Below are 11,879 nucleotides of genomic sequence, written 5' to 3'. Positions count from 1 at the left end.
TAGTAGATAGACTGAATAATATATCAGATGAGCTAGCCGGCCTTATAATTACAATCCCGTGGGTTGGAAATTGTCTGGATGAAACAAGAGTGACGTAGTCACAAGACACGCCAGTGGTGGGTCACCCTCGGGGAAAATGTGTCATCCTGACGTATTTCCGGCGGTGTGCAAACAGGGATTCCCCGGCACCTTGTAGTACTCCGCCCGAGCGAACTAAAGTGATCATCGTTAACGTTTCAATTTTCGTTTTTGTCTGAGTGAATATGGAATTTTCGTCTGATATAAATATTTTGTAATGTTTAAATGGATGTCGATTTGATGATTGTGGTGTCTTCCCACCAGTGCTACGCTGAAAGAAAGTAGTCCGTTGCGGAGGGAACACGTCTGATTTCCGGGTGCCATCTTGCTGCTGAACAGTCTCGTCCGGTTCCGCCCGGTGTGTAGTGTCAACCTTTCGCCACATTTGTGTCCTTCTTTTCACCGCCAAAATGTCGCGACTGAAAGCCGAAAAAGACAGGGAAAGGGAGAAGAAACTTAACGAAAAGCACCAGGCTATCCTAGCGCAGCTTTTACGCGAAGAAGACAACAAATACTGCGTGGATTGCGAGGCGAAAGGTAACGTTGGTTTCCATTTTTCACCTGCCAGCGGTAACGTAACGTTTTTTGAGGGGTGGGAGGAGGGCGGAGAAACCGGGGTCCCACAGGACTTTCCCTAATCAAAAATGTCTCATCGCGTGTTGGCAACTTTCTAACTTATCAGGGAATGTCATTAGTCAGCGTAGCCTGTTGTACGCCGGGTTGAAAATTATGTACGTGTTCTGTGCTCGTTCTGTAACTGCCATGGCGGAAGGGGGGTGGGGGGCGCGGTTCGGGAAGCCGGGTATGGCATCTATCATCATTCGATCTCTGCCGGTTTCTCCTTGTCAGAACAAGGAGGTTAAAAAATATAGACCGCATTGGTCAGAACAAGGAATTTGAACCTCGTCGTTTGTTGTTGTCGTTCATGTCATTTAAACTCAAGGTACACAGGCCAGTTTATTTCTGGTTTAGAGACTGGTCATCCTCAAATATTTAGTCAAGTGTCAGTCTTTAAAAGTTTAATCCTGAATTAAAGTAACATTAACAGAAAGGATATCATCCAGTCTACTACAAGAACAACTGAGTTTTGCATTTACTTAGCTACTTATCTACATCTTTTCCTTTTTTTTAATTTAAAGGGAAAACTTAATTTATATGTCAAAACTATTGGAATTTTTTCGCATATTAGGATTAAAAACCATCTCCACAAATATTTTGACAGAAGAGAAAGAAATAAACCTGGGGTATGCTAGTTAATTATAAAAAAAATTCTGTATTGTAGATGTTTTTTTAATCCATAGTTACAAGAAAAACAAAAATATGCGCATCAGAATTAAAGGCATTTTTACCATGTGCAATTGCTGTCTGTTCTATCTTAGCTTTTAATCTGAACTTTGGACAAAAGCAAATAACTTGTATGCACAGGGACAGGGCCGAGTTACAGGATACTTGGGTTTACATTGCTAATACAATTATATCTAATGAGGTAACTCATTAGTACATTTCTCACTAGTACGACAGTTGACTGCGATTCGTGTTAAGGTTGATTGCGACTTTAGAGGAAAACTGTGACATACCAATGTGGCATTCCATAGAAGGGAAGTCATGAATGTTTTATGTGGTCTTTTTGTGAACATAATACATGAACCACATTCACTTCATTTCATCCTTGGTGAAGCAACACAATATGTAGTACATAATAATACTACATTACTACATTTTTAGAAGGCAAACACTTGCAAGCATCTTAACTCTTCAGATTTACATTTTTATATAAATTCTCACCAGCATCAGGGACAAAGATTGAAAGACGCTTCAGAAACTTGAGAAAGACATTATGCACAACAAGGGGTGTTGTCCAGTATGTCATAGAACTTCTTAGTTAGTAGAAGACACTTCCCTGTTTCAGTTTCATGTTTGCCGTATTTCCTGGAACCACAGACACCACAATACAATGAAAAAATTCCAAACCTTTTGTAACTCTTTATCCTCTTTTTATACCAGTTAAGAAACTAAGATATCTGAATCACCAATATCCCTTGCATTTCTTCTGTAGGACCGAGATGGGCGTCGTGGAACCTGGGCCTGTTCCTGTGCATCCGCTGTGCTGGGATCCATCGTAACCTGGGCGTGCACATCTCACGCGTCAAGTCTGTCAACCTGGACTCATGGACACCCGAGCAGATACAGGTGGGAACTTCACAACAACAGATTACAGAACAAAAATGATATGGTTATGTCCATTGAAAAATTGTTCTTGTAAAGGTGCCATTTACGTCATCTGTTTAATCTTCCCCTTCGTAGTGTAAATCCAAAATAAACGAACAAGCTACTGTAACATGTCAATCATATGCATACTGAACAAGATACAGATATCATAGGTATACATTACATGTACATGGACTATAAATCATATTGTAAAGTGTATTTTCATTCATGATGCCTTGATAACCCTTTACTTCTGTAATTAGCTTTACCATAGACCATGGAGTACAACATACATTGTATGTTCACTACACACCTTAATCAATATATTTTCAAATTTGTTAGCAGGTCTTCTAATTTTTGAAACTGTTTTTATTCCCAGATGATGCAGGAAATGGGAAACTACCAGGCCCGGGCTGTGTACGAGGCACGTCTCCCTGACAGCTTCAGAAGGCCACAGACAGACTCGTATCCTTGACTGTTTCATGTGGTCAAAGTTCTTGAGATATAGAGAGGTTTTCACATCATTAAAACTGCCAAGAAGACACCTAAGGGGACATAGCAAATTTGGTCTATGTGAACAGGTGGTCACTAATAGCTTGTATCAATGGGAAAAAGTATCTCTTCTAAGGCACCACCAAAAAGTGACATTGGCCTTGTCACTTGTACGGGTTTGCCTGTACATGAATACCAATGGCCAGGTTGTCCGTATGTATTAGTGGCTACTTCAAGAGGTTTGACTGTGTAACACTACACTACCAGTACATACAGCTAAAAATAAGCAATGTCACAAAATTCCTGCATGATTCTTAACCACCCACACAGTGCTCTGGAACAGTTTATCCGGTCCAAGTACGAGAGGAAACAATACATCGACAAAAATGCTCATATCATCACTCCAGCTGATCTCAAGGTACAGTACACGTAGGCTTTAAAATTATTCTGTCGGAAAAAAATCATTGACACTAACAGCTTTTTGTCCAATTTCATAAGCATGTGTTCACACTGCATGCCATCAGTTACAGGTGTTTAATTGTATCGATTCTGTATCAATTCTTATCTGTATCGATTCTGTATCTGTATAGCTGGTATCACCGCCCTTTGGCGTAACACACCAGCTAACACAAAATTGCTGTGCAAACGCATGTCCGCGATTGGAACTTGCACATGATGATCACACGATCCCCTGTATGGACAATGAAGAAATATGGAATCAAAGGAACCCCTGATGCAAGTTCAACTGCACCAGATGACATCGACAGAAGTTCAGTGTCTGCCATAAAGATCTATATCTAAATCATCTTTTCCTTTTCGCTGGTTTTCAGCCCCGCAAGGAGGAAGAGATAGAGAAACCAAAGGAGAAGAAGAAGGAGAGGAGAGAGAAGAAACTTTCTCCTCCATCTGTAGCTAAGGAGAAGCAGAAGGTATATATCCTCTGATTAAGCCACATGCTTTTGATATTGAGGGTTTGTATCTAAGAGAGCTGTATCTAGTAGGAGGGTAAGAGCAAAATATGGAAATGTCCATGCATAGTTCTTTTCCTGGTATTGATGTCATGACCATGTTACCATTTCAACATTTTAAATTCTTATGAATTTTTCAAAATCTTTTTCTGTAATATTATAACGTTTGACAAGTGGCGCAATCTATATTCTGATCCCCTGGTGTGTGTTTGACCTCTGAACTTCATGTCTGACTTCTGACCTGTCCCCTGACCCTAGCAGTCGCCCACGGTACCCAGACCTGTGAAACCAGAGGCAGCGGCTCCTGCCAAGTCTGCGTCTGCCCCACCCACACCAGCAAAGAGTGAACCTGTCCAGCCACAGATGGACCTGCTCGGACTAGGTGAGAATTATGTAACTGACCACCCCTACAACCAGGTGTCAGATGGTATCATCTGAATACCGAGGCACCTGGCCCTGTTGTATGATGCTGGTAACGCTAACCACCTCTAGACTTAGGATTGCCTTGCTCTTTTCACTGACTGGTAGTGGTGTGTATTGAAGTAACATATTCTCTTATCATAAGTGTGCTCAACAGAGAAAGCAGCATGTAACATTTTGGTAGGACCCCAAGATGTTTTGACCTCCTCAATGCAAAGCTAACTCTTCTTACCCTTGTTGCTCCTTGATTGTACATGTGATTTAATCCTTCTCTTTTTCCATCTTGGAGACTCATCGCTAACATAAAAATAATTTTCTAATGCACAATGAAGTTCTGAGCACTAATCGGGTGTTAATTGTCCTCGTTCTGTCTCGATCATAACTCATCCACAGACACAAACGACCTTCTCAAGGATAACATTCTGCAACCGTCCACCAATCAAGTGGCAGAGGTGGAGCTGCTGACCTTTGACACTGACCAATCAGACAATAATGCCAACAGCCAATCAGATGATCACGCCATGAGTATGGACTGCTCATTCCACTTGCCACCCCCCCCTTCAGATAATTGCCATTAAATGGGTTAAGGTTTAGCTTTGTAGATTCTAACATAGACAATTTACTCCAACAGATATGTAAATATCATCTTCCTACAGCGCTAAAAAGCTAACCTTCACTAGTGGTGCTACTCTACTAATACTAATACAACCTACTTTCTGGAATGGCCCCTTTCCACAAGTCTGTGATTGTTCAGCAACCAAGGTTGCTTTTGTGTGACTCTTGATTTTATACAGAAATTGGAATGTTAATTGTTAATCATGATATAACAGTATCCCTATGATTTGAAAGATAACAAAACATACAAACACGAAAAGATTTGTCATTTGTCTATGAAAGTCATTGAGCGATAGGTTGCTCTCAATGCTCCGAGTTCAATCAACAGTCACATTCTGTAGTGGAAAGGAGGTATAACCAGTCAAGACTGTTAGTCCAATAATCTAGATTCTAGACTACCGGTATGTCGGCATGTTCCTTCCATCTTTAATGACATGAACCTCAGTGAATGAAAGTTATACAGTGTGTTAATGTTCCTCCTGTGTTCCAGATGGGCCAGTGACAAACGGAGATGCTGACCCTTTCGGAGACTTCCTGTCCGCAGCCACATCTACAACCATTCCTGCTGTTAACAGTATGCACTTCATTGATCACCTTGCTTTATACAGTACCAACTTTGGGGATATCAATGAATGAATTAACTTTTTTGAAATATTTGGATAATTTCGAAATACGAATATTTCAATTTTGCCAGTACAAAACTGTTTTTCTGTCCATGAGTGGGGCTGATCCTGCAGAAGTCCCACAAAATCCTGAAATCTATGCCGCAACATACCAAGAGATACCCTGCAAAATCTGAAAGGAGGTACTGTAACCTTGATTGGACTTTGATGCACATCCAAAAGTCGGTACTGTACTGTTTAAGATATCCCAGATAACATAAGTTACTTCTTCCTATTGTACTAATGAACAGCCCTGTTTGTTCATAAAAAGCAGGTTTTATAGGAAAATTGACTCCTGACAGTACCTCGTCAGTTTGTACAAATATATGCAGCAGTTTTTCTCCCCTCATCCCATAAGGCTGTACTAATGAACTATCCCCTGCAATGTACTAACCATCTTTTAAATTATCTAAATGGCTGTCATTGAGTATACCGGTATACTAACCATGCATTACTATCCAACTGCCTAGCAATACACATACCGCTAAGTATGGTAATCATTAGAAACTTTTCTTTATCAAAAAGAAGACCTTATCAATGTCTCTGTTTCTTTGTACTACTCGCCACAGATTCCCCAACCAGCCAACCAGTAGCCTCCTCCAGTAATGACCTGTTTGCAGCCTTCTCTTCCACCACCAATCAGAGCACAGCTCCCTCCATGCCTAGCCAATCAAATGCCGAGGACTCTCTTTTGAAGGACGAATCAAAACCCCAGAAATCCACCAAGGAATCCATTCTTTCTCTGTATGGCTCCTCAACAAGCCAACCACAGAACCAAGTCTTTGGTGTACCAGGTAGGCCAGTTGTTTTTATTTTAATGATAATTAAGCATTGTTTGTTTGTTCCTCAAAAGTCATGATGCGGTCTGTACACATTAACTTCACTAAAATGCAGAGCTTTACTGTACCAGCATAAAAGTTGAACCAAACTTTGAAAGTGCCTTGCTCTTTGAATTCAGCTGCAAATATACATGATGCACAGCTATATTCCTGTCCTCATATCATCAGCCCGGGCATTCCTGTCCTAACGACTCCAGTAGCGTGCAAACAGCATAGCTGGGATTCCAGCTCACGACTTTTTGGTCCAGAGGCAGGGTCACTAACCACTGAACTATGCATGCTACTACAGCATGGATAGTCAAATGAAATGTTTATTTGTCTCACATTTGGCTGTCCTGTTTCCAGGTGGAATGTACATGCCCCAGCAGCCGGCCCCTCCTGCACAATTCCAGATGCCAGGCATGCAACAGGGTATGATGGGTAAGACTATCAAAGATGATATTCTGCGCTGACCGAACGTTACCATAGTTATCACAATTTATGTTTGCAAATATAGTTAATTTAGTGTATCTGCTTGCCATTAAAATTGCATGATATATATTAGCAACTTGTCTTCATCATTGCAGACGGACCACTGATGTTTGTGTCAGTTGAAGCAAAATGTAGCCTGGTTACTGCGGAGAGGATGTAGGACTCGGGAGCTATAATAGGTCTGGTAACCAGGCTATAATAGGTCTGGTAACCAGGCTACAATAGGTGTGGTAACCTGGCTATAATAGGTGTGGTAACCAGGCTAGCAAAATGTCAGTAAAGAGCAAAGAAAAAAGGCATCTTTTTAGTTTCCTTATGTCCTCTTCATTTCAAACTGATACCAAACTTTCCTTCTTTCAGGCAACATGCCACAACAACAGCAACAACCACCCCAGCAGCAGTGGATGATGGGAGGAATGCCGCAGCAGCAGCAGGGCATGATGGGAATGCCGCCCAACAGCATGATGGGAGGAGTTGGAGGCGCAGCAGGAATGATGGGAGGGATGTACAACGCGCAGCAGATGCAGCAGATGCAGCAACAACAGATGCAGCAACAGCAGCAGATGCAGCAGATGCACCTGCAACAGGTGCAGCAGCAGCTACAGAGCATGAGGATGACAGGTCCGGGGGACATGATGGGGGGGTTTGGCTCGGCAGGGATCCCCGTGGCAGCCCCAGGTGGGCCGGGCACGGGACAGACCCTGAGCACACAGCTGTGGAAATGATGACAGTCGGTGTAGTGTAGTGTTCTGTAGGTATGTCAACAACTGTATGGGGCACCAAGCTGTGGGAGGGGGGCATGGGAAAGGCCTTATGTCTGAGACTAGTACATGTACCTCTAAGTCTTGTGTACCTGCTCCAAAATTTTTACAGTTAGGGCTCAGCAACTTAAAAAAAAAACAGTAAAGTAAGTAAAAATGTGCAGGTGTTACTGAGGCTTTTAGTACTTTCTCAACATACTTCATCTTTATACTGAAGCTAAATCTTTGATGGTACATGGATTTCAATGGAACACTTTCCATTCAAAGACTTTGTGAACATAAATGTACTAAAGCTAAATCACAAATTTAAAACTGCAACTTAAGCTTATGCCCAACTGCCATGCTTGGTGCCGTAAAATGAAGTAGCAAACTGTGGTGACTATTTAATCTGCCGTAGTTTTATAGATCGATGGTCTTTCCTACATGGATGTCTTTAGTATAACATCATCTACACAACTGTGAAACCTTTGACACAAGAAGATCAGCTTTGATAATAATAATGAAAATAATGTAATGTAATTGTTTTCCTGTACTCAGTTGTATTTTCCCTTTGCCCCATCAGTTGTGAAGGGGAAGACCGATTAACACATGGTAAAGGTACATGTTCTGTCTGTTTGGGACTTTGTTGCCAGTACTATTCTTGAATGTGCAGATCCTGTGCTTGTGCAACTTGTCTTGGCAAAGGTTCCTGTCCAACACAGTTGTCTGGATTTTAACTTCTTACTATGTGGTGGCAATAACTTGAACATGTACTTTAGTTGTATTTCTGCAGAAATGCAAAATTGTGACTACCACTAGCATTACTCCTCATCTGCTAATGTACATTGTTGAAAAAAAAAAACCTCACCTGCAGCAATGTACAATGTATACAGCATGATCACACTGTCTAAAGCCCCTGTCACAGATAAACACCTTCCCACAACTTTGCTCCCGACCACTCTACAACCAAGGTCAGTGCTGGGTTGGGAGTTAGCCTGGAATGCATCCGTGAACACTGTGTCTCTGCTCCGTTCCTCCGCTCTGCTTGTGAAGGCACAGCGGAGACACAGTATTCACGGATGCATTCCAGGCTAGTTGGGAGTAGCTTTGAATCGGTCACATTCTACCTACAGTTCGCTACTCTCATCACCTCCAAACAGAATATGACCTTTCCAGCGTTGGTTTGTACAAAATTTTGTATACTGGTTTGGAGAAGGTCGGGAAGCCATGGTCAGCTATGTGTGACAGAGGCTTTACACACTTGCTGATGTGTTCAGCCTTGTGACTTTGTGTTACATGTTTAATGAATGAGAGGGGAGGGACAGTTGAGGGTAAGAGAGATGAAAGGAAAAGTCCAATGTCTGTAGGATCAAGCGATGTACATAAGTTAGTAAGCTCTAAACCAGCCCAGATTCTGTTAAGAAGTAATGTATAATGAAATGTATCTTTCTTTAACACAGGTTATGTTGACACATGTTTATGTCATGGGACCAATGTGGTAATTAATATGTGTGTATTACTTATGAGTTTGTTTAAGTTACAGATGAATATGCATAAGTTACTTGTTCTTTATTCTCAGGCTAAAATGATATGTCAGGGCATGCCCCTTCGAAGTAATATATCTGACAAAATATGTAAATTGGTAGATTGAAAACCTAAATTTATTATGTTTGGAAGAGTTAAAACAGGGGTTAGATTTTAACTGTGTTGGAAGCACCAGGTCTATCTTGTGGGGCAAAAATGAAGCCTCCATAGGTCTAAACAGCTACAGTAATTGTCTACATATTTGCAACTGAAAGGTGAGGTGAAGGGACCCTCCATTTCTCCCATGTGAGGTACAGACTTGTCTTTTGTACATGTATCTTTGCAGGCCAGAACAAAATGATTGTGCAAGTTTACAGTACAGTAGTACAAGTTTACATCCACTCCACATACACACAGTGGTGGTTGCAGGTGTTTCTTGTAACCTGGGTGCCAGACTGCTGTCAGGGCGAATACACAGGCCACACTCAGTTAGACCCTGCTCAGGGTCTAACTGAGAGGGTCTGTAGTGAAATTTCCTTGTTGGCTTAGAAGCCTAGGAGCAAGCCTGTATGCTGGCCCTGGCAACAGTCTGGCACCCAGGCTAGAAGACTTGTTACATGTGTGCGTCTGTCCTCTCTTTGTAGAGTCTGCAGCAATCTTAGTTTATACATTGAACATACTACAACCATAAGATTCATTGTATATTTCCCATTGTAGCAAAGTATCATTTTGATCTCAGGTCTGCACACCACCCTTAGCTTGACTGCTTAGCAAAATTTTCTTAATGTTTATGATTTGAAGGTTTTATTTTAACTTCTCTTAGTTCTGAAGTACCTCTGTGCATGTGCTGTTCTTTGGTTCCACGCCAGTGTTCAAACCAAAGACTGCTCTTGCACAGGGGTACAGTTTTATTTGCACACTGTAGGTTTTTCTGTTGAAGTCATAGATGTAGGTGTATTACATGATTCAAATAATCATATTCAGATCTTTCAACAAGGAACCAAGAAATTCTGTTAGCAATATTGAATATCAATCATCTTGTAGTATTGAATTTGCCTTTTACTTGTGTAAATAGCAATATGAACATGTACAAGCTTCACAGTGAGCAGGTTGTTTAGTCATCATGATGATATTATATTAAGATGAATGCAAAAGTCATGTTTTATCCTGTAAATTCAGCTGTAAATGTTACTTGATTAAATGTCACTAAGCAATTACTTGTTGTCTCGGAAGCGTGTGTGTGTGTGTGGTTGTCTGGAATCTGATTTACTGCATTGTCATGATGAACACTTTGTTGACTATGTTGATAATGTAAACTGCGGCATATCATTACCTTCGCCAAGAAGGTTATGTTTTCAGTAGCGTTTGTCTGTGGGTATGTGTGTGTGTGTGTGTGTGGTTTAGCAAGATAACTCGAGAAGCAGTGGATGGATTGAAATGAAACTTGGTAGGTGGGTAGGTCTTCATGAGACCTAGAAATGATTAGATTTTGGGCCCCCTGGCGGCTTTCCTAGGTACTGCAGCAGAACTTCCGGTTTTGATATCTCGTGATTTGGACATGCTAGGGTCACGAATTTTGGTTGGTAGATAGCTCTTGGGGTAGGGAAGAAGTGACACGAGTTTGGGTCCCCTAGCGCCTTGTTCTGGAACTGCAGGAGCATTTGTTGAAAAAAAATTGAAGGACGATAACTCAAGAACCGGTTGACGTATTGTCGTGATTTTTGGTATGTAGGTAGTTGAAGTGATGCTTGACATAATCAGATGGCAATTATGCAAATCAGGAGCTAATTTGCATAATTAATGAGGAAATTCTATAAATCTGCTTTGTTCGATAATAGAACTATGAAACACTTGTGACATCTACTTGAGAACGAGAAAAACATCTGAGGATAAAGATCATGTAAATGAGGACCTAATTTGCATAATTAATGACAAATTCTTATAATTCCATAGTTGTAACTGCTGCACCCCGAATTTCATACTTGCTCGAATTTGGAAGTTAAGTGAAGGTGAACATCAATAAACATAATTTATTCAAATCATGACCTCATTTGCATAATTTATGTGGAAGTGCTATAATAGCCTTTTTGTTAAGATAAGGCTGTCATTGGGTGGAGAACATGATCAACTGATACAATCCATGCAGATGAGGCTCTTATTTACAAAATCAATGATTAAAATTGTTTAATTCATCAACCGCAAGGGTTAACATCATTTGGCGAAGGTATGAGATCGTGGAACTCTTGTTTGTGTACTGTCTTTCAGCGGGACGTAGAATAGCTTTTAAGGTAGGGAACAAGCTTCATGTACATTAAAGATAACTGAGTTTGATTTGATAATCATGACATTTGTAACGGGTAGAAATAAACATCAGCTGAGATAAAGAGTCTTGAAATTCTAAAAAAAAATTTCGTTTTTCGAACTCAACCATTTCACGGAGGCGTGGCCATGGGTTCTACCTGTTTCTTCTGTCCCGAGTTAAAATTGGGAAGCGCGCATGCCCTAGACCTCACCACAATGGGTCATTCAAAATTTCCCCATACACACTGTCATTTTAAAACAGATAATAAAAGCCTAGAGCAAATACCAAAGATGGTAACCTTTGGCCGTTTTCCCGCCTTGAAACCTTCAACAGGTGTGAACTTAGCACATTATTCGTGCTTTTTACAGCCAGAGTAACATTATTCCGGTATTTGCGGATTATAATACGGCTGGCCCCTTCTGGCGGTCTGACTTTGATGGGAAAGGGGCATGGAGGTGTTGACCCGGTATAAAATCGGCGTTCAGGTATCGATTTCTGACACAACAATGATCCCTCTCGTGGGGATACGACTGTTTATGTGCTCCAGCCCTTTTTGAGTT

At 41.1% G+C, this 11,879-nt stretch overlaps 1 protein-coding gene across 3 annotated transcripts; it reads left to right on the top strand.

Moving 5' to 3' along the window:
* The first annotated feature begins 357 nt into the window (after positions 1-357).
* Positions 358-8,318, top strand: LOC109482374 (stromal membrane-associated protein 1-like). 3 transcript variants are annotated; one of them, XM_019785073.1, is made up of 11 exons: positions 358-615; positions 2,135-2,268; positions 2,666-2,751; positions 3,109-3,196; positions 3,609-3,707; positions 4,008-4,128; positions 4,560-4,691; positions 5,272-5,355; positions 6,013-6,237; positions 6,628-6,702; positions 7,114-8,318. In XM_019785073.1, exons 1-11 carry the CDS (start codon positions 489-491, stop codon positions 7,476-7,478), a joined length of 1,536 nt encoding a protein of 511 aa, XP_019640632.1. In that variant the 5' UTR covers positions 358-488; the 3' UTR covers positions 7,479-8,318. The 3 variants fall into 3 exon arrangements, with proteins under 3 accessions (XP_019640632.1, XP_019640631.1, XP_019640633.1); XM_019785072.1 differs by having other exon boundaries at positions 4,005-4,128; XM_019785074.1 differs by lacking the exon at positions 4,560-4,691 and having other exon boundaries at positions 359-615; positions 4,005-4,128.
* Positions 8,319-11,879: the final 3,561 nt, after the last annotated feature.

Source organism: Branchiostoma belcheri, unplaced genomic scaffold, assembly GCF_001625305.1.
Source record: "Branchiostoma belcheri isolate BF01 breed outbred unplaced genomic scaffold, Haploidv18h27 scaffold6, whole genome shotgun sequence".
Classification (NCBI taxonomy): domain Eukaryota; kingdom Metazoa; phylum Chordata; class Leptocardii; order Amphioxiformes; family Branchiostomatidae; genus Branchiostoma; species Branchiostoma belcheri.
The sequence above is the reverse complement of the archived record's forward strand: the minus strand, read 5'-3'. Positions and strand labels throughout refer to the sequence as shown.